This window comes from Heliangelus exortis, chromosome 2, assembly GCF_036169615.1.
Source record: "Heliangelus exortis chromosome 2, bHelExo1.hap1, whole genome shotgun sequence".
NCBI classification, from domain to species: Eukaryota; Metazoa; Chordata; class Aves; order Apodiformes; family Trochilidae; genus Heliangelus; species Heliangelus exortis.
Genome location: NC_092423.1, coordinates 90,041,967 through 90,064,432, shown reverse-complemented (window position 1 = coordinate 90,064,432; position 22,466 = coordinate 90,041,967). Strand labels below are relative to the sequence as shown.

At 38.0% G+C, this 22,466-nt stretch overlaps 1 protein-coding gene and 1 long non-coding RNA gene across 4 annotated transcripts in view; one reads left to right on the top strand and one right to left on the bottom strand.

The window, feature by feature from the left end:
* Positions 1-21,481, top strand: part of AHRR (aryl hydrocarbon receptor repressor) — an 82,199-nt gene extending 60,718 nt beyond the window's left edge. Inside the window, exons 5-11 of one of the 2 annotated variants that reach the window (XM_071736932.1) lie at positions 10,298-10,387; positions 11,626-11,755; positions 13,184-13,314; positions 14,637-14,836; positions 16,519-16,589; positions 17,609-17,750; positions 20,253-21,481. In XM_071736932.1, the coding sequence (XP_071593033.1) occupies positions 10,298-10,387; positions 11,626-11,755; positions 13,184-13,314; positions 14,637-14,836; positions 16,519-16,589; positions 17,609-17,750; positions 20,253-21,372 (1,884 nt within the window). In that variant the 3' untranslated portion in view covers positions 21,373-21,481. Of the gene's footprint in view, positions 1-10,297; positions 10,388-11,625; positions 11,756-13,183; positions 13,315-14,636; positions 14,837-16,518; positions 16,638-17,608; positions 17,751-20,252 lie in introns of both variants that reach the window. The other variant, XM_071736931.1, reaches the window with a different exon arrangement.
* Positions 16,354-21,006, bottom strand: LOC139792953 (uncharacterized). 2 transcript variants are annotated; one of them, XR_011724450.1, is made up of 4 exons: positions 20,628-21,006; positions 19,398-19,481; positions 18,265-18,420; positions 16,354-16,758 (listed from the first exon to the last, which is right to left on the bottom strand). It is a non-coding gene; the product is annotated as an uncharacterized lncRNA (long non-coding RNA). The 2 variants fall into 2 exon arrangements; XR_011724449.1 differs by having other exon boundaries at positions 16,354-16,619; positions 20,628-21,003.
* Positions 21,482-22,466: the final 985 nt, after the last annotated feature.

The following is a 22,466-nucleotide window of genomic DNA, read 5'->3' as shown; positions in this document are numbered from 1 at the left end:
AGAAAAGCCTGTGACCTCTAAATACCATTGGGTCTCTACTTCAGTCCTTGGTGCTACTGTTACAACTGTAATGCTCATGATGCTGCAGCACAGCACTGAGATTTCTAAAACACAAGCAGTGGCACCCTCCAGCTTGACTGGGGCAGATCAAAATAAAAAGATGTGATCCTTTCCTTTCAGATTTGCAATTTTTCTTTTCAGATTCACAAGTGATGAAATAAAGTGTGATGAAATAAACATTTTGATGGACAAATGAAATGGCTCACAGAAATAATGAACATAATGGTAACCGCAATTTCCAGTGTAAGAGCAGCTGGACCTTGCCCAGGACTATTGCAGGAGTTTTAAGCAGGGATTTGAAGAAGAAAAGTCAGGTAACCACACAGAGGCTTGCATGGAGCATTTTAGCAAAATGGGAAACAACAATGAGTGTTTGTTTTCAAACCTTGCCTGTGGGTGAGGGTAACACATTGGACTGCTGCGGGTTAGTGCTTCTCCAACACGAAATTACAGATTTTAATTGAGGTGGAAACAAACGGCGAGCAGATCAGAAAATCAGGACAAGCATCTTGTGCTAAATGTGATAGAGGAGGGGAAGCTGGCAGCCAGTGCAGGTGTGCAGTGAGGAGAGACAGCATCCTCTCTGGTTTGCACTGGCATCAGAAACGTTGGCTTCCGCTTGTCAGGGCAGAGGCAAACCTGCTTTCATATGAATAGGTCTAACTGAGAAACTTCAAGTGGACCAGTGGACAGAGAACCTGTCCATCAGCAGCATTAAGATAAAGAATCAGCAAGATTTGGGCACAGACCAAACGTAGACCCAAATTTAAGATTTCTGCTGCTGTCTCCAGACTGTTCATCGCAGCCAGCTCCACCCGAGCTCACTTTTCACAGCCGCTTCCTCTGTTTCTGCTCAGGCTATTTCAGTGCCTCTGGAGATGGTCCAGCAGCCACGTGACTTCCTCCCCAACAAAACATATTCTCCCATTTCAGCTTGGAAAGGGTTTTTTTCTCTCCTAACTTGAGAGCTAATCTCTGGCAACCATTCTCACTAATCAATAGGTTCAATATCTACATGTGAGCAGCGTGTTGTACAGATGCACTGGGATTGAGTCTATGACTAGAACTGGACTTCTGGCAATCATAACACACTGTTCCTTCCACACCACCTTCAGCATGAGGGTTTGTTTTTGACTTTTTGGAGATGGCAAAGTCATGTATTTAAAAACGAAACAAAAAAACCAAACCCTTAAGAAATAGAAATACACTTTAAATAATGCCTGTATATTATCATAGGTAATTGCAATCTTACACCACTTAACTGGGCTGAAGTGACATTCTAAATTAGTAGCCTAATCTGTATTTACAGCTGATGCTTGCTTCCGGTATATCACTCATTTTCAGCTTAGGAAAGCTAATCAGCTGCAGCCTTGCTCTGCTCTCAGTAAAGCGAAGTGACAAGCAAGAAAGCAGGTCCAGGCAAGACTGTCTGTTGCCTTATAAATTTCTGCAAATGTGAAGTGATTTTCTTTGGTGATTATGAAGGTTTCAAAAAAAAAAAAAAAATACTGGGCACATTCCAATTTTACTATGTGCTGTTTGGTGGGTTTGAACTGAATAGAAAGCTGCTATTAAAAAGTATGATGCTGACCATTAAACATAGTTTCCTATTATGAAGGGTATAGTACTGATTTGGAGACCGGAGGACAGATAAAGCAGCCTTCAAATAGTTCTGTTCCTGTTCCAGGAACTTCAAGAGAAATCACGATCATTCTGATATTAAATATCCCTGCCACTTTGTGACAAGAAAAAAATCAAAATGAAAGAGTTTTTTATCCCACTGTAATTGCAGTTCTCCCAGGAATTCCTAGCTGCAAAAGCTGATGGTGGCCAACAGCAGGCATTTACCCCCATGTGTTTTACAACTTTGCTCCTCCTCCTGGTATCATAAGGCCCCCAGAATTTTCCAGCAACTGAGATAGGCCTTTTTTTTTTTTTTCTTCTTTCTTTTTCCTTTTTTTTTTTTTTTTTTTTTTTTTTTTTTTTTTTTTGTTTGTTGTTGTTGTAATAAAAAACCAAATGACTGCTTGAACTGAAGCAGAGGCTTGCAGAAGGGCTGTGGGGAAGGGTTCATCTAATCTATAACTCACCTTAAGGTTTTTAAGGTTTGCAGTCGTTGCTGCTGTTTAAGGACCTGTCTCTAAGTTTCCATCCTTAGCTCTTTCCAAATGGTCCACTGTCATTCACTTGATTGATAGATTAGAGAAAATATTGCTTGCTTCTCTGGGTCATCATAACACATCAATAACAGAATTCATGCCAGCTGCCAGTGTGGGACAGGGTTTTATACAGAACATTTACAGGACACAAAACCTGCATAAGATGATAACTACCACAGTAAGACTGTTCCAGGAGTCAAATTCAGAAATGCCACACTCCCTAAAAACTCCACCGACCTGAAATTACGTTTTAAGAAGCTGGTTTATCTATATTATTGAATAGAATGCAAAATACAGATTGTTTCTCTCAACTCCTCATCCCCGAAAGAGCTTTTCGTTAGAAAATGTGAAATATAGTGCTAAATACACAGGAAAACAGTGCTCTGAAATAAGGATGCCACATTCTGTTTAAAGTATATAGGCTGCAACATTGTGTCCTTCGGGCTTTGATTCCTTACAGCAAGAGATGTCTGCTATTCATGCTCATTTAACAGTTTGCAAGTACAAATAAAAGTCAGCTGTGAATGGAATATTATGACGGCTTCTCCTCTTCAGGACTTGACGCACTTACATGTAAATAACACCAAGAAAAAATCCAGACATTTGGTGCTTACATATGTCTAATTGTCCAACATGTTGGATAAATATTACTCGAAATTCTTTTCAGTAAGTTATTTCTGTGGAAGATAATGGGTAATCTTACTACATTTCTTATTGCAAAGGCAATTTAACTAAATTCGTTATTACAAGTGCAGAGCAGTGAGCAACTAAAGCTTCATTTTCAGTCTTCTCAAATGGAATTAATCAGGCTTGCATTTTCTATATTGAAATTGTTGAAGAGAAGACTAAAAAGCCCAAAGCAGCTGCAGAACTCGGAAAGAATGATGGGCTGAACTTGCTCTGAAGATACGATATTGCCCCAGATTTGCTTCCATCTGTGGATACAACATCTGCTTTTGAGGAAGTGAAATGAGAATCTGAATAAATCAATACAGAGATTGCTTCTACTTCTAAGTGTAGTCCAGGTCATAATATTTGTTGAAGAGCCTTGTCAGTAGGTTTCCATTATGGGTAAAACATGATTATTATTGAGGACGCTAAAGGAAAATATGTAAAGTTTATGTCAAATTCTAGTCAGAACTTCATGATAATTGCTAAGGTAGATGACATGTTACTCATTTGGGTACTCCCTAGCATAGCCAGTAATAAAAAAAAACCGTATGTCTATGTGTTAATAAATAAAATGTGCATTTTGGTGACAATTTTAGAATTAATCTTTTGAATATTCTTCTTCTCTAGTTTACTATAAATAGTCTCAAGTACTTACACAATGTCCATTAATCCCAGGTGGTATTCATATGCTCACTTCTGTATGAAATCCTCGTTACATTTTTTTATAGTAAGACCCAAAAAATCCATCAAATCTTTCCATCAATAGCAGTTATTGTTGGTGTTTATTCTAAACAGACATGCCATATAACAAATTTGTATGGAGGTGTTTGGTGTCACCCATGAATTCACTTTTGCAGCAACAAAACCACTAGTACTGCTTCACTCTGTATTCTCATTTCCAGTGTTTAACACTTGTGAAAACTATGGGATTCAATTCGGATGTCTCTCTTCCTAGAGTGCACATCAACTTTCTGCATATAAAAAGTCAAATGGTGCTTCAGCTCTTCTTCCTTGGTACCATCTTGGCCAGAGTTGGTGGTTTTGAGGCTCCAGGCTCACTAGAGGCTGGTGGTTCGTGCACACAGTAAGGAAGAGAGGCCCCACTCCAAGAACTTGATGTGGACTAAGCAAACTTTTTTTACAAAAGCTTAGCTTGGAAGGAGGGCATACAGGAAGAAAAACTACATTTACAATTTTGCATCATGCAATCAAATGCATTTTAAAGGCAAAGTTGTTCTTGGTTGTGTCCAATGCTTATTACATATCAAGCAAATAAAAACCAACATCACCATGGTTTAAAATTCGCTTACATGTGTGCTCACATTACAATCTCACCCTCCAGGGAACTACTATGTTTGCTTGGAAGTTTATAGCTCACAATTACCAGAGCTCAATGACTTACATTTTCCTAACTGGTTTCCAGGAGGCCACTTTTGTCTGCTGCCTCTTGACGAGCTACAGCATTCCAGCTCCCTCTTTAGACTGAAGACCTACACATAACAACAAGTTATTTCCAAAGCTTCCCTAATTCCATGGTTGAAGAGATGGGATACTGAAAACTGATACAATGAGATATTTCATCAGCTGAATGGTTCACAATCATCTGTGATTTTCAGATAGCACAGCTTTTACTTCTGACAATAGGTGGGAGGGCCAAGGCTCAAATTCTGGCAATGTGAATAATCTTCAAGGATTTTGTTGAGCCCTGTTCTGGGTGGCACAGCATTAGATGATGAATTTCCACACTGTCTTTAAGGAGCCTGAAGTGATATCCTGGCTCAAGTAGATAGGCAGGAACATGAACTTCGTTTTACCTGGGAAGACAAGGAGAGTGAAAGTGTTATAATGATCATATGTCTTTATTTCTTTTTATTTGAAAATAAATGTTTCTTCCGTCTATGAAAACCAATCTGTTAAACTGAACACTTTTCCTCTGAAACGCTTCCCATATAAACTCAAGACTGTGGGCTTTAGCCTTCAGGATTAACTTTCTTCCCTGGCTCAAATGATGGAAATTCATCTTCTGTTTTGTTTCTTTTGCCTGAAAATTAGGCAGTACACGCAAGCCTTTGATCAAAACTAAATGCTAAAAACAATTCTGCCACCCCCCTTTTCCATGCAATAGTGCTTACTCACAGAAATACTCCTTTTGAAGTTGCTTTGTAGATACTAGAGAAATACATAAAAGTCCAGAGGGTGAAGATATACTGTACTTGTTGAGCAAAGGCCATATCCTGATGTCACCAGATTCGGTATTTCTGAATAGTCTTTTATGCGGGGTTTTATTTCAGGGTTCTGCAAGAGTTTCTTTTTTTTTTTCAGTTTATAAAGAGAACCCCAGGGATTCCAGAGGGATTTTTGAGAAGGGCAATTGTGACTACTAAAAACACCAGTGGAAAGAAATACTGATTCACTAAACAGCACAGTTAAAGACAGAAGACACATTAACTGTCTGCATTTTCTTCCTGATACTCATAAGACAAGAACAAATATATGATTTCCAGAGTTTTGAAATAGTTACTTATTTAGATCACCAGAAAATGGCCCCATCCCACTTCGGATGCAAAACCCCTGTGATCCACTGTTAAATGAAGCTGTTCCAGATAAACTGCAATCCAACTGACCCTGGAAATTTAGTACCCAAGTTGCGTGACTTAAAAATCTGTTCAAAGCAAGGCATGGCTGCAGGCCTTGACTGTTGTAGTTTGGTAACCATAGTAACATGGTCTCTGGAGACCTAATGCTAGTGAATTTTCCTTTATTTCAAGGAAGAATAATAAGAGAAATGTGGCTTGGAATTTGTTCTCTCTCTTCCCCCCTTACTCCATCCCCCTTCCTCCCCCCCTTATTTTTACTATGCCATGACCTTGACCAAAATATCTTTGAAGTATTTGCTGGCTGATTTTCTGCTATGAGACAAGAAAAAAATATCAGGATATATAAAGGATCTTGCCAAAGGAAGTCCTATCTTCCTCAAAATGTTTGCCTTCATTCCCAAAGAGAACCTCTTGACTAGTAATGTTTCAAAAACTTCTTATTGGAAGGAGCTGATAACTTTCATCTCACAGCTACTGCAGGCACTAAAATAATGTTGTACTTTCTTTGAACTGACAGATTAATTGTTTTTTGTTTCAGTAGCAGGTGCAGCTATTCGTGAGTGCATAATTGGATGTACATGTTGTTTCAAAGGAACACAGGCCCCTGCCTGGTGCCAAGCTCTTTTTTTTTTTTTTTTTTTTTTTTTTTTCCTTTTTCCATTCAGGAAAAAAACCCCGCAATTTTATTTCTTAAGTACGATGTAGAAAACTCACGTAATGTTTTTAAAAAGCCAAACACAAACAAACAAATGTTCGCAATCCATGCTTCAGTCTGTCTCACATGTTTCAGCTATTATCCTGGATTAGAAATTCCATCTGTCATTGAATCCGTATGGTTTACCAAATGGCAGTTTATAACCATGTATTTTTTTCAGATTCCAAGTTAGCTGTTTTTTGATACAAAAGTTTTAATCTCCATGCTAATATCTGTGGCTGTGTGTTTCTGTGGATTTGTCTCAGTGCATGCAAATTACGGTTTTGGTCAAGGATTGGACTGGATGATCCTGGAGCTCTCTTCCAACCTAAAACACCCTGTGATTCTGTGAAATTGCTAATATTAAAAACAGTGATAGGATGTAAGTGATAAAAGTTGATAGGTGATAAAAGTTCTTAGTCGATAAAAACCATACCAGTTGCACACAAAGCAAATGATACTGACATTGAGCTGTGGGGTTCCATTACTTCCTCTCCGAAATCCAAGAGGCCTCCTTTTAGGCTTTCCATTACTTATACCAAAATTAATAGTGAAGTGGTGAGGGTTCCCATTACTTTGTGCTGTCTCCTCTGTGTTCTGGGCAGACACGTACTTATGGCAGGAGCACAGACTGCAGGGTGATGAGGCTGGTCCACAGCCTCTTTCCCTTTTCCTCCCTGCAGTTTATCAGTGAGCCAGGCAGATGCTGCTTCTCCCATTCCTGTTCTTACAAGAGAAAGCTATCAATGAGAATTTTATTTCAGTAACTGATAATGTTAAAAATCATAAGTGAAGCCACAGGCTTGTCATCCTGGTTAACGTGAGACGTTAGAACAAAAAGTCTGGGACTAGTTTATGTTCATTCCCATGGACGGAAGCTCGCTCCTTCTCCCACTCAGTCTAATAAATCACCAGAATTCTGGCCAGAATCATGGAAAATCTCTATGCAGTGTTACTCTAAAGGGCTTGATCATGGAGTCATATATGATTCCTTAGACAGCGACTTCAGAGGTCAGAAGAACTACTACTTTTACTACTAATTTGCAATCATGACTACTCACTTCTGGGGTACCAGACCTATGCTAGCAAAAGCCCTCCTCCTTTTCTCCAGTTGTGGTAAGCAGGCAAGAAAATCAGAAATCTCAGCCCAGCTCTTACTCTATTCAGTCTTCTGTACTAAGTATGTCAGGTTTCCCTAAAGTGAACTGTGCTTTAGGGTATTACTGAGAAAACAGAAAAAAACTGCAGTCATGAGTAAGACTCAGTGGTTCTGAAGTTTTACTCCATGTTTGTTTCGTCTCTTCCCAGTGTGGTTGAAGCAGCAGGTTTCCCAGTTAAAATGTGGTTTAGACACATGGAGTTTGTGTTAATCCTCAATAGCTTCATGTGGCTCCATAAAAGTTGTTGTTGCACCAAAGTGGGTTTTGCTTTTCCTGCCCACAGGGCAGAGCATCTGATGTCTGCGTTTCAGGTCATGAAAACCAGGCAGTGCTTGGTTAAGAGATGTAACTCGGAAAAGTAGATCAGCATTTTGAGAACAAAACAAAAACAAAGAAGGGGAAGTCTGTAATTCTCTTAATTTATACACGTCTCTCAAATCCATACCTGTTTCTGGCTTAATTTAAACACATGGCTCCTTGAACTTTCCCAGGACTTCTTTCCTGTTGTTCTCTCCCACTCTTTCTTAATACCTCCTTCAGCCTTACAGATGTAGTTGTCAGTCCAGAAATCTAAACCCTTAGAAATACACCTGGTCCCATTTTCCCTTCCCATTTTTACAAACTGTTGCACCGTCTCCATACCAACTGGCCTTGTGGAAGGAAAACTTGTGTAAAGAAAAAGCTGCCTGCATTCTGACATCTTAAAGATGGAGATTGATCTTTTAGAGTACATGGCTGGACCTAAATAGTATGGACCCATATGTTAGATAGATTTGTTTTTGAATAGGAGTATTTTTTTCTTGATTAATAAAAACAATCCTTGGCAAAGTCAGTTGCTTCCCCATCTATTTCCTACGTATGCTGAAAAGTTTCAGCTTGCCTGCAGAACAACAGAAAGGACATTTTAAGGATATTGAGCATGATACCGTGTGAGATTCTTTGATCAGATCTTGTGGTCATTTTTAAAGTCTTCCCAGATAGGGCTTGATGCATTGACTTGATTAGGTTAAGGAAAGTTCTTTAATGTTCTTAGCTTCTACCTGCCCCAGCTGCATGGGCAGGACTGAAAGTCTTTTGGGACATGCATGGTAACAGCCACAGACATCTGCATGAAAGAGCTCCTTTAAAATGCCCTATGGTTATCTTTGTGGAAAGTTTTAGTCTGTTCAAATTAAAAGGCCTGCCAGATGTTCAAAATGTAATAAAATTCCTAACATCACATCACTGATGGTTTCATTGCTGTGAAGATGAGTCCAAAGAGACAAGATGCCAAAAATGCTTTCTTGTCTACACTTGACATTGGAAATGGTTATGACAGATACCATCTATGGAGGCTCCTCTTAGCACAGGGAAAGGCACAGATGTGAAGATGTAGAAATCTTGACACATTGTCTTCTGGTTGGTGAGGTGCCGGAATGATTTTGTGCATAACTAAGAGCAGAAAATAGCACCAGTCCCACAGCTCTTTGTGCTTGAAGAGTCATCGGGGATAACTGGTGTTCAACACAAAGCCAACCAGGCAGAGATAATGGTTATTCTGGGAAGGATCTGTATCAGTGGAGCTGACCTGCAGCTGAACATGGTTTGCCCTCAACTGTTCTAAACAAGGTACAATCAGCACTCAACTGACTCCATCAGTTGGTGCTCCAGCTCTTTCCAAACACAGGTGAGCCACTGCAGCCTCTCCACTAAATTTCTCCAGTCGCCATTTCACAGGTTCTTTGAGATGCAGAGCACCTGGCCAGGTATAGTCCTACTGGGCCACATTTCCAAAGGTGCTCCACTTTTATGACTGGGGCCAAATGTTCTTGTGAGGTTGGCCTATTGTACACTGAACTCTTGAAATTCTGCCCACCATTGTCACAGTGGGAACAGGCTTCGAGCAGTCTTGGAAATCTGGTCTTTATTTAGGAACCAAAAAAGAGAACCAAGCTCACAAAAATATGCCAGAGTATCTGGTTACTGAGCAATTGAAAATCTGCCCTCATTGTGCTTCAGGATTAACTCAAGATTAATAGGCACATCACTACAACAGTAAATAAGAGAAAGGTGAAGCAAGGATAATAATAATATAGCAGTATATCAGCAGAAGCTATTTGAACTGCAGTCTTGAAAGACCTCAAAGCCATCACATGAAAGGATCATCTAAACTACCTTGGAATGCAAGTCTGCTGGAGTGAAGATATCTTACTGAATCTTTACCAAGGGAAGAGAGGCAAAATTAATCATACTGCATGCAGTATATTGGATCATGTATTTCATTTAATCCTTACGTTTTTTTTATTATTTCTCTGGTTGCTTTCCTTGCATCACTGAATCCTTTAGAATTAATGTAGTATTTTTCTAGACAAAACGTTGATCTATATTAGTGAAGTATTTATTGCCTACTTTTTATATTCACTGCATTTATGCAATTTATTCTATGTATGTATGTATATATATATTACTTTAAAACACACATTCAATTTTAAAGTCAAAGCTACCACAACACATGTATTTAATTTTCTTGTTGGAGATTATTATATTATCTATACTTATCAATGCATATAAATTCACAACCATTATTATGGATTGTGATGCTATAAATTAAAAGGAAAAAAAGCAGTTGATACTTGCTATTAAAAAATGAATTAATTACAAACATTTAGTTAATGACAAAATAAATTTAAAGTAGATGAAAAAATAGTGTCCTGGTTTGACCTGTTAAACTGTGACAACTAGCAATGTGTTAGTTACATAGTAATCAGCTATCATAACTTTTTCAAAAAGAAAAAAAGCATGTTCTGAATTGTTATTAATTCTTTTCATGTTAGGGAAGAAAAGGCTTTTCTGCAAAAAATGGATGTCCAACATTTTTGCAGAGTGATCTTTTCATATCTAGAATATTCACTTTATACATATTTTACTATTTGTTTTCTGATTATCTTTTTAATTATTTTATTTTCCATTCTTCAGTCACTGAATGGCTTTGCATTGGTGGTGAGTGCAGATGGGATGATATTCTATGCGTCATCGACAATTGTGGACTATCTAGGGTTTCATCAGGTAAATATGTTAAGAAATATTTAGAATACTTAGTCACTGTCCTTGTAATGACTTCGTTGTAGCAACTCGTGCTTACTGGCTCTCTAAAATTCATCACTCTGTTGGCTTGCCCATGTCACTTTGTTTTTCTTTTGGCCATCTGACAGGTGAAGATTAATTTCTTGTAATGTTCCTTTTGTAAAGCCTTTGTTGACAGAAATAAGGTCTATAACGAAAATAAGATTTAGCTAAAAGTTTTCTTTCAATTTCAATAGATGCTGCTTTTCTAGACTGGTTGCCTGAATATAATAAATACATTTCAAAGTTACAGAATGACGGAACCTTGTAGTTAGAAAGAACCTTTTGAGGTCATCAAGTCCATCCTCCTGCTCAAAACAGATCCAGCTAGAGCAGGTTGATTCAGGACTCATCTAGTCAAGATTTGAGTTTCTCTGAGCCCTCTGGCATTCCAGACCCATTCCAGTGTTTAACCGCTCTGACTATAATCTTTTTTCACTTATATCAAGTCCCAGTTTCCCGTGTTGCAACTTGCGTCTATTCCTTCTTGCCCTCACACTTTGCTCTTCTGAGAGTAAGACTAAGTCTTTGTTTTCTCTACTCCCACTCACTTGGTTGAGATAGACAGCACTAAGTTCTTCCTGAAGAATTCCCCCTTCCTCAAGCTGAACAAACCCTGTTCTTTCCTCTCCTGATATGTCACTGTGCTCCAGCTCTCTGGAGTGTCTTGGTGGCACCCTTCTGGGATCACTCGGATAAGCCAATATCTTTTATCTTTGGGTACCCAAAATCAGAAAGAATTTTGCCTTTGTTGAACTTCCTGATGTTCCTGTCAGCCCATTTTCACAGCCTGTCAAGGTGTGAGTAGCTGTCCTGCTCCCTCCAGCTGGTAACCTCTGCAGACCTGATGAGAGTGCACTCTCTCCCATCATCCACTAATCAAGGAATTAAACAGAGTTGGTTCCAGCATCAGTCCCTGGGAATGCCACTTGTCACTGGCTGCTCTTGGACTTTTTAATGATTCCTGTTAGCAAATACACAAAGGAGTTCAGAATCAAAAGAATCATCTAAGGATGTGAAATCAAGAGGCAGACATGAAAAACAGGGGCCTCTGAAATAACTTTCCTCAATCTCTGATTTGAAGGTACTTAGTCATTAAGTGAAGGAAAGTATTAACCTAAAGTTAAATGTCTGCCCCCCTACACTTACAAATTAAACATTTCTTGTTGTAATTGTTTCAGACTGATGTAATGCACCAAAACATATATGATTACATTCACGTGGATGATCGCCAGGATTTCTGTAGACAACTGCACTGGGCCATGAATCCTCCCCAGATGTTGTCTGGACAGCAACTACAAACAGAAACAGGTGGGATTGTACATGCTGATGGAAAACACAGGCACCAGTGTATAAAGTTAGGATTGTACTCCACCTACACCCATGTCTGTTCCATGTCAAAACTTCACTGGAAAGCTGCATAATGGCAATTTATAATGTTTCCATCCCATAGATGACACTTCTTGCTGATCCTTGACATATATAAGGTAGTGTGTGATACTGAGGTTAGAAAGTTGAAGTGTTCTTTATTTTTCTTTAATTAATATTATCCATCTAGGATGAACAGAGTTTTTGTTCCTCCTACCAACCTGTTGTTCATACTGACCAGGACATCAGTATTTCTCTCATTAATGCAAAAAACTCCCCCCAAAATATTTTTGTACCACAGAAGCCACATCAGATTCTGCTGTTGATTTTCCCATGCAAAGTTACCTGGACAGATTCTGGAGGAAAAAGTGGGTTTAACAACAGGTTTTTTCCTCTGTGTCTGTATTCCTGAGGATGGCAGGTTGATATGTGTTCTCAAAGTTTCTCCTACATGAGGTGTTAATCTGAAATCACAAATACAGAAAATATAATAAGGTTGATGTTGTAAACTATGTAGTTATTGCTTTCAGAAAAAATAAATGTTTTTTACCGGAAGCTGAGAAAGTAGCGGAGGAAAGAAATTGAGAAAGCACAGATTCCAGAAGGGTGAGGAGAAACCTGCAAGCAGTCCTTCACAGACTTTACAAAGTCCTCAGAAACATAGTCATGAAACTGGTTGAATTTCCTGCAGTTTCTGTGTTTTGCAAGTCTCACAGATATACGAGGAGCTTTGTAGGATTTTGAAGGAAGCATGCAGAAAACAAAACAATGTGCATGAATCTTTAGAACTACTAAAAGCTACAAACATCTGGAATTTTTGTCCTAACATATACTGTGGAGAATTTCAGTTCCTGAGTTCATAATTCTGCATAAATGCTGGTGTATTTTGGGAAAGCAGTATTTCAAAAGCTATGCACTTGTAGTTCAGATTTGTAAAATACTTCATTAAAAATCAAAGAGGCAAGAGCTGAACATTAGCTAATCAGCCACTGTATGTTCATTGTTTTTTTTTTCCTTGCATTAGCATTTTCCCTCATTTTATTCCTTTTTTTTCTAATGTATTTTCTGTGATCTTTGAACTCAAAACCAGAGACAGCTGTTATGCTGCTTTGCATCCTTAAAAAAATCACAAACACTCAGGAAATAAAACCCTCAGTATCTCAAGAAACTCACCTCAGTGCCACAGTAGAGGTTTTCTTTTTTCTTTTGGAAGAGCATATGCAGATGCATCTGTATATGATACAATTTAATATTCATCCTTCCATAGAGTAATTTTAGCAATTTCCATAACAGCTTCTTCAATTAGCAACAGAACATTTTTATTCTTTCTTAGTGTGATCTGATATGTATTGCCTCCACTGTTGTTCCTAGGAGAAGAATATTTCCTCAGTACACTGTTTAAAGCACAAGAAAATGGCAGCACACCAGATTATTCTTCCTTCTTAACACGATGTTTCATCTGTCGAGTTCGCTGCTTATTGGACAGTACTTCAGGCTTCCTTGTAAGTATAATTTCACTTAGAGAATTGTAGTCAAGACATAATAGATTTTAATTACTTCATATGAAAAATATTTCAACATTAATATTGAACATAAATATTGGGGAGACCTGTGGAGAGGGTACACTTTTCATTTGCTGAGCACTATCGAGAAACACCTGAAGACATTTAGTGATATGTGGAAAGAATGTTGGGAGGAAAGAAGGTTGTAATATTTGAAACTGAAAGAATTTATGAACTTTCATGTTTTAAGTTCTTTTGGACAATCTGTCCTTGCTTTGTACTGGGCCTAGCACAAGGGTGGCAAGCCTGAGTTTCAATGACAAACATCTAAGCACAAAATACTTGCTTTAAGGAACAGGCATAATAATGATCCACTTTCCTCTTTTGTGAAGGGTCTTTTAATAATAAAAAGGAGAATTAGAATGTCTCTCACCTGCTCCTCAAATAGGCTTACTAAAAGTGGCTTATTCCTGGAAATCACATCCTCACTTGCCTAGGACATACCAGGACTGTTTCTTCTTACAACAAACTATGGCACACACAGAGAAAATGAGAGATCAGCATGAGACAGCAAAATGCAACTGCTGTCTCAGATGTCATTTGCTGGAAGACTGTAGGTCTGAACAGTTGTACCACTCTCTTGTTTCTGCATTTCTGCTTTAATGTTGTAGCTCTGAAAAAGGCCCAAACACAAATGGGCTTATTTTTCCCTGGTCATTTTGTGGTAGGTAGTTTTTCACTGAGAGGCAGCAGCTTGCTATTAGCTTGATCTCTGCCTTCTGATTCTATGGAGATTAGAGGCAGGGATAGATGGCTCCTTCCAAGCTAGGTACTTTGGATCTGGATACCTTGGGAATATCTTTTCCCTTGGTGCCTTCCTGCTCAGCCCTTGGGTTATGGCAATTCAACAGCTTCCCAGTACAAGTGCAGGACAAGAGGGAAGAAACTCAGAAGCCACCTCACTGGAGAGACCAGAGCATGGAAAAATTTAAAGTTCCAGCTTGAGAATGAGGCTCAGAGGAAAGAGATGTTAGCACCACCATAGCTGCTGGTCTTGGCAAGCAGAACATAATGGGGAGCTTCTACTTTAAGTACACAGGAGATCAAAAAACAAAGATCATCCCAAAGTGTCTTGTTTTACACTTGATAGTACCTTCACTTACATGCCTCTGAAATGGCATGGTTTAAATTGTATGAAGTCAATGAAATTCTTATGTTTTATCCCTTTTTCTAAACTGGTTTTGGTCCATAGGTTGTATTAACATTTACAAGTTTTATACACTAGATGCTTAAGATAATACCATTGTTCTTTTGTATGACAGACAATGCAGTTTCAAGGCAAACTGAAGTTTCTTTTTGGACAAAGGAAGAAATCCTCATCAGGAACAGTACTGCCACCTCAGCTGTCCTTATTCTGCATCGTGGTACCACTTCTGCTCCCTTCCGTGACAGAGATGAAGATGAAAAGCTTGCTTGTGAAAGCAAAACACAAAGCTGATGATGCAGCAGCAGTGAATACAAAGTATTTTCAAATTAATCTTTTAGCAGTTAGTAAAGTATACTATGAGCTTTGTGTTTATTAAGCATGGAAAAAGCACAGATTAGTCTAAATAACTCTCTATTTTAAAACTCTTTCTTAGAAAAGTGAATAATTTAGCTGAGGTTCACAATATAATACATGGTAAATATAATGCAATGTAATGTAACGTAACAATGTCATGTAACATACTTTACGTAGAACAGACATTAAGTATTACATTACTTTATACATAATTTTATATAAAAATTGGAGAGCTAGGATACCTCCCTAACCTTCAGAAATCACCAACACAGTAAGTCATTCAACTATTTGTAAAAGTGGAAAAGAAAAAGTATGTCTGCCAAGAGGCTGAAATTTCAGCATCTTCTGGTAGCAAAATTACTTCTAGTTGGGTTTTTTAGTAGGAAGCAAGGGAGAAGGAAGACTTTACAAAGCTGAATGTGTGTGTGTGTGTGTGTGTGTGTGTGTGTTCACATAGATTCAAATGAGATGTATTTGATGTATGTATTTATTTTACAGCAGAAGGCTTATGAACACAAAACTCTACAATTGGATTAAATGGCCTGGGGCTGGTCACTCGGTAGCAGCCACAGATCTGGACAGATTGTGTTCTGACTCATTTCCTTCCTAACACTTATGTTCATCTTTCTTCTGTGATTGAATCTGAGTTGATATTTTGGGGGCTAGGATTATGGTTTCCCTTGTTTGGCTAAATATAACCTTACAACAGTGTGGTCCATTGCTGTGAACCCAAATGCTCCTTGATATGACTGACAGCATCATAATTCTGCTTTTAATTAGAATATGCTTGTGTATCTGTGATTTTACCATCCAGACATGTAATGTGGTTCTAGAACGTGCATCCTTTTGGCACAAATTAAATTACTGGAAGGCTGATATAATGGACTATACAGGCTTAAAAAGATAGTTGGAAAGATATTTCCACTTGCTGATTTTTCTATGGCCCAGGTGAAATGAGCTGGTGATCAGAATTCAGCTCCTGAAGGAGAGGTGCTTTACTTAAGCTTTGCTAATTGACTGGAGAGTGGCAAAGGATTTGACAAGAATGAAGTGGGTGTTTAACTTCAGCATTTCCTTTGGTTCAGGACTGAAGCATGCTGGCCAGGGATGGCAGGCAAATTTATACAGCACATTTTTTTTCTGAAGGGCTTAACAGAAAAAAATTGTAAAGCAGTGTCATGGACTTTGCGGCCTTTCCAAGCTCTAATACACATTTTGAACCAAAAACTGGAAGAAAGTAATTAAAATAATATGATGATCACTGCAAATTGAAGTCATGCTAACTGCTGGTCAGTGTGATATACATACTTTGAATGTACTTGGAGTAGGCAGAACAGAATATACACAACATTTGTCTCAATTAAAACTGAATCTCACTTTTAAAGAAATATTAATTCTTGAGCAGAATATTCCCAAACATAAATATTTCTCTTAAATGAATGCAGAATGCCAGTCAGACACTAGTCTGACCAAACGAATGATGCAAGAAACATAGATAATTATTAAGTGTTGGTTCCTATACATTTAAACCATAAGTCTTCCCTAATGGCCAACAGCTTGAAGATCATATCTTTCAGAGTTTGTGATTTTATTGTGTTATCATTTACTGATGGGACATTTGCCATATTTTCTCTCCTCTTCAGCTCCAGTTCCAAAGGTAATTCAGGTCTGTGTGAAGCAGCAGAATCATATGGAAGAAACACTCATCATGAAGGTGCAGTTTCCAATAATGTATTACAGATTGCTGAAAACCAAATCAAAGGTGTCTGCTAATTACTTCTGGATTTTGTACAGTTTATGAAGAAAATTTTTTGTCTTTTATCCTGTTATGTCTTCTGAGCTTTGGTCCCAAAGATCTCTTTTTCTTCACTCTAAAACCCTTTCTATAAAAAAGATGCAAAAAAAAAAAAAAAAATTGACCAATTGAAAAAACAGCACTGAATTAGTCTGCTATTTTGGAGTTGGCAGAAATACCATGATACTGAGTTTATAGATATATATTCAATCATAACAAATAAGAATACTCAGAGTATACTTTCCTAAATATGGCATCACTGAATTTAACAAGATTATAGGGAAGCCTTCATAATAAATATCATATGTATTCCTCAGTATTCCCTGAGGAAAACTGGATAATATATTACAAATGCTAGTTTTTTCCAAATGTCAGAAAACAGAGGGAAATCAGAATATACTGTCTTTAAAACTCATTATTTCCTTGCACCTCTGGCTCATGTTTTTCCAGTGTTTGCTCTGGCAATATTATGAGAGTCTCTGCTGTATTTCAGTTTTTACAATAGATAAAATAAATGTTGATAGTGAGAGTAACCCCAGCATGCAACTTCTTGAGTAGAGTCAGCCTTCTTTCACACCTGCTAGAAACCCTAAACTTCTTTAAGGCCATTCTTTTGTCATAGCCCTATTTTTCAGAAACATTTTCTTGTTGTTATCGTACTATTACTGAGAGGTAGGGTTTTTTTGTTTTGTTTTTTTTTTATGGTGAACAAATAATACTGAAAAATCCTTGGTTACAGTTTAAATGGCTCGTTAAGTTTTTAAAATTTTATTTTTTAAGTGGAATTTGCCTAGCTTTGTGACATATTTTAGCTTGTACTTACCTATGTTGGTGATTTCAGGGCAGCAAAAAACCTGCAAACATTCACTTTTAATTTAGCTAAGAAAAAATGCTGAACACGGCTTATACAAAAATAGATTTTCTTTTAAATTTTACAGCAAAAAATAATGGAGAAAATGGCATTTCTCTAGTCAAAGTACAGGCAAATGAAGATCACTGGGTCTGGGTTCAAGCTAATACACAACTTTTGTGTCGAAGTGGTTGCTCAGAATATGTCCTTGCACAACAGCAAATGTTAAAGTAAGTATGTTTTCCAATACTTTAAAAAAAAAGTTTCAGAAAAATTAAGGTAGTCTTAAAGTATGAGATCTTTAAAAGGACTGTAGTGACTTAAGAGAAGAGCTGAATGAGAGGAATTTAATTTACTTGCAGAATGGAAATCCATTTTTGTCTTGGATCATATGAAATGGCTGGTATAATCCCAAACAATATCTATTTTTTGGAGTCCTTTTTTCTTCTGAAGTCAAGTGTACATACATACTAAACCAGAATACTTCAAAACCAAAATGTTTCATTATTAACATTTTTACTTTCTTGAACAACAAAAAAAAAAAAGTATTTTGGGGTTTTACTTTGCAGCTGAAACTCTTCATTAGTTTAGTGTCCCGTTTTTTCTATTTTTTAACATTTGATTATATTAGACTTTTTTTTTTTTTCCTTCTGTGTGACAGCTGAGCTCATGTTTTTATTTGTGGTTATTTATCATAATCTAAGCAGAGATGCTCATATTCATTGTATGTCTGTGGATACATACATGTAGGTGGCTGTAGGATCAGTCCTGGAGTGGAATGTCACAGATCTGCATTCAAAGAGGAGCTTTCCTCTGGATTTTATCCTTTCCTCCCTAGTAGGCTTTTCTTCCCCTATGGGATTGCCTATTCCACTTGTTGAGGTATCTCTTCAAACTGGTCTGAAGAAAGAGATAAGAGAGTGGACTGAACAAGCAAATACCAGGTGTACACCATCTGTCTCAGTGATAAAAATGTGGCTCTTATCACTGGTTTTTTTCCTTCAGAATGCCTTGCAGGTGAAAGAACTAAATGAAAAAGTCTTTCAGCTTCCAGAGCAGATATCCCTTGCAGGCATTATCCAGGTGAACTGGATCCAGTATCCAGAAGCAGAGGAGCTACCACCTGAGAGTGGTGGAACTCTTCACCTCTACTGGGACAGCACAAACATCATCTTGCCACATGAGGGAATGAACATGGATTAATAAGCAGATTAAAAGGAGTTGTTTCTTGTATTCAAGTCTCTACTTCTAAATCGGGTTTTGTGTAATGAAGCATGACCTTTGAAGTCTACTCAGTTACATTTTTACTGTCTGAGTGGCTAAGATCCTTGTTCTGTGCTTGATAGTTCCTGCAGTCTCATATTGCAAGAATTGGCCTTGGAGATAATAATCAGTTCTTTATCCTAATATTCTGCAATAGACTTCATTCTTACTGCCACTTTTTTTGTTAAAACATGTGCTGTCCTCCTGAAAATGCTCATTCTTTAAGAGAATTTTCTCTAGATACTATTTCACTGTAAAATTCTTCATTTGGGAGTCTAAGCTTTTGTGACTATTGTATTTTGTTCAGTCCACTGCTTCCCAAGTAGACCATTTCCCAAGGAGCCAGTTCTGCAGAAAACTTTAATCATGCCATTTGCATCTCAAGACTATCAATAATAACAATGCTGTTTAGCAGAGGACTGAAAAAATTTAAAACCTCATGGGGAAAAAAAAAGAGAAAATATTCTTTCTGGGTGTCCTTTTATTATAGCGGGATATTCTCTCTTCTTAACAACATGGACTCCCTCTACTGGAAAATCCAGTACTTGCACATTAGGTCCATCCTCAGGAAAAAGTTCTTGAGAGCTAAGAAAATGCTTTCTAACCCCCCTTACCAGCTCTCCAGATTTTCATGCTTGGTTTCTTATTGAGATGGCTAATTCTTGTTTGGAAAGTGGGGTGGTTTCATGGCACTGATCCTGTCTGTTTGAGAATTACCATGTTAGTGAATTCCAGGCAAATCCTGAACCTGAAGATTTGGACATCAAAACTTTCCCTGCCAGAGCTCTTTGCTATTGTTGAGCTAGTTCAGCTGGAGAGAAAGTAAATTAATTCATTGTCCATTTTAGGAAATGAAAGACAACTTGAATTAGGTTAGACATGTAAAAAAAACTTGTGCCCAATATGAACATCTGTGACTACTCTGGGCATTTAATTCAGGCATTCTATTTTCCCTCAAATAACTCTGTGTTTCTCAAAATATAAGACCCTCATGGTTCTCCCTCAAATCACTTTGAGTGGAAAATTCTTTTGAGTCCAAATAATTCCTTGCTAAGAAAATATTTTTTATTTAAGATACTCTTTACATTTTTACCTCTATATTTTTCTGCACATGTTATTTAGATATATTTTAGGGGAAGAACAAAAGTGTGAGGTAGTTAACATACTGTATGACAATATTTAAAGTATTTTTGATCTGTGTGCCTGATATGGAAGAGTAGATGCATATCAGAATTTAAATGAAACAGTGCCATAGAAAGGTAGCTGTGCACACACACTGGCACCTACATGCATGAACATGTTTTTTCTCAAAAAAAAATGCAAAGGTTGTGTTATATGGATGAGATTGTGAGAGTCCCATGTTAAGTACAAAGGATCGCTTGTAATGTCTGTTGTGCCACTCTGTTTGTATCCCAAAAAACACCTATTTAGAAACTTCTCATTGATTGTTTTTTTTCTGTCATTGAAAGGGAAGAAGATGAACAGCTGAAGATACCAAACAGTTTTTCTGGTTTGAAAGGAAACCTGGAGGGACTTTCCTATAACAGTGCCATTGAAACTGTGGGCCAGTGGAAGCATCTTAACTGGACAGGAGTAAAAAATGAACAAGACAATGTAAAAGTGAAGTTTGAGCCTCAAACAAATGGTGAGGGTTTTATGCAGGAGGAGCCTCTCAATTCTAACACATCAGTTTTAAGTGTCCAAAACAACTGCACCACAAACAGTAACTGGACTTTAAGAAACTCAAGCTCTTGTTCTATGAGCCAACGAATGAACATGTGTTCAAACAGGAGAGCTGGACCATTCTACAACAGAGACCAAAGTTTCTTAAATTTAGCATCAACTTGCCCTTCCCACTGGGGGAGGGCAGAAAGCTGCCAGCCTTATGCAGGTGTACAACAGCGTTGTGTGGAGAACTATGCAATGGACCACCTGAAACTGCAGAGACCATTCACATGCTCAGAGTCTCTCTATGATGCAGCCTTTCCCATGGAGATGCCTATCAAAACAGAATACGATTCTGATTCCGAAAACATTGCAGATAACTACCTGACATCACAAAATGGAGCCTGGCAGGATGAGAATGGCTTGGTGAGAAAGCAAGTGCTTGGCTACCCCAATAGAGTGCACCTCAAGACAGAACCGGACCTCTGTGAGCCAGCCTCACCTTGCCAGAAGCCAAGGCATTGCCTTTACACTCCACATAACTGGCAATGCATCGTAGCAAATCATCCCAGCAACCTAAACCTGAACAGATCTTGCAAAAGTTCCCGTAGCAAGGAGATGGCTCCGTTTTGCCCTCAGAACTCCTCCGGGTGTTTGGAAAGCACGCCCAACCCCCTGCACACGGTGTGCTACAGCCATTTCTACAGCCCCAACCCAGGGGAGGAGAAAGAGCAGAATAATGAGGTTTTTAAAATGCCCTGCGAATTTAAAAACCCCTGCTTGGTGCAAGCAATCAAGCGTGAGCCCCTGGATTCCCCACCACTGTCCAGCAGTGGGCAGAACAGAGTGCATCCAAGCTTCCCTGAAAATACATTAGCAGGTCCTGTGCCTCATAAAACCACTGAATGTACATTTTTGCAATAGATTTTATAACATTTGGAATATTTATAAAGCTAAAAGCAAGAAGTTGTAGATTCTCCTCCAGCTGGGTTAAACGAGTCACTAAAATTAAAAGCCAGTGTAAAGATTTTGAGTGTGTGTGCGCATCTGTGTGTCAGAAAAAACAGAGACACACACACCCTTCACACCCTGCCCCCTCCCACTCCACCCCTCACCCTTCTCCAGTGATCTTTGGCAAGAAAGAAAGAAAGAAAGAGAAAACCTCGGGCACAAAAAAATAATCATTACTCACTGCACAGGTATACCTGCTAATTTGTCTTTATAATCTTTCCTGTCTTGCCTATGGTTCATTACCGAGGTCTAGCTGTTTCTAATTCCTGACTTTGTTCTGTTTGGTTTTCTCAAGCTGAAGTGATGCCTCTGTGCAAAGAGAAAATGTTTATCCTCTCCAGTGTGGCCAGTTTGCCTCAGAAGATTTTTTGTTTTTTTCTTTTATCAGCTGTTTCTTTATCTCAACATTAAATTTATCTCAAAATTGAACTGATTAAATTGCAAGGAGACAGACAAGGGCTTCCCAGCACAACTTCTTAATTTAAAAAGATAGCATTCCTTAAAACTAATTACTTTCATAAAATGCTTTAGAGATTATTTCACTTCAAACTGAAGTTCTTCTGAAGTTTTCCTGATAATACCAATGTTTTAGTGCCCATGTTTTCCCCTTTAAAATCTATCAGCCTTTCATGATGCTGTTTGAAAGACTGAATAATGGGATGTTATCCACTTGTACAAATGTTACAAAGCCCTGTTAAATGAGAAGAAAATATTGTACCAATTATTTTCCTTGTGGCTACTTGTAACATTAACAAAGACAATGCACTTTTTAATTTGATAGTTGCTCTTTGACTGATAGCAGCTTGTTAGACATTATCATCTGACATCAAAAATGAATCCCAAATGAAGATGATATGCTATTTTCAAAAGCATCCTAGTATCATTTCCAAAAGAAAATCTTAATCTCACCAAGAGCTCATTGGAGGATTTATACATTTCAAAAACACTTTGGTGCTTTTGGAAACACTTCCATTTGCTTTACTCCCAGGCAGCAGTTTATTTCTATG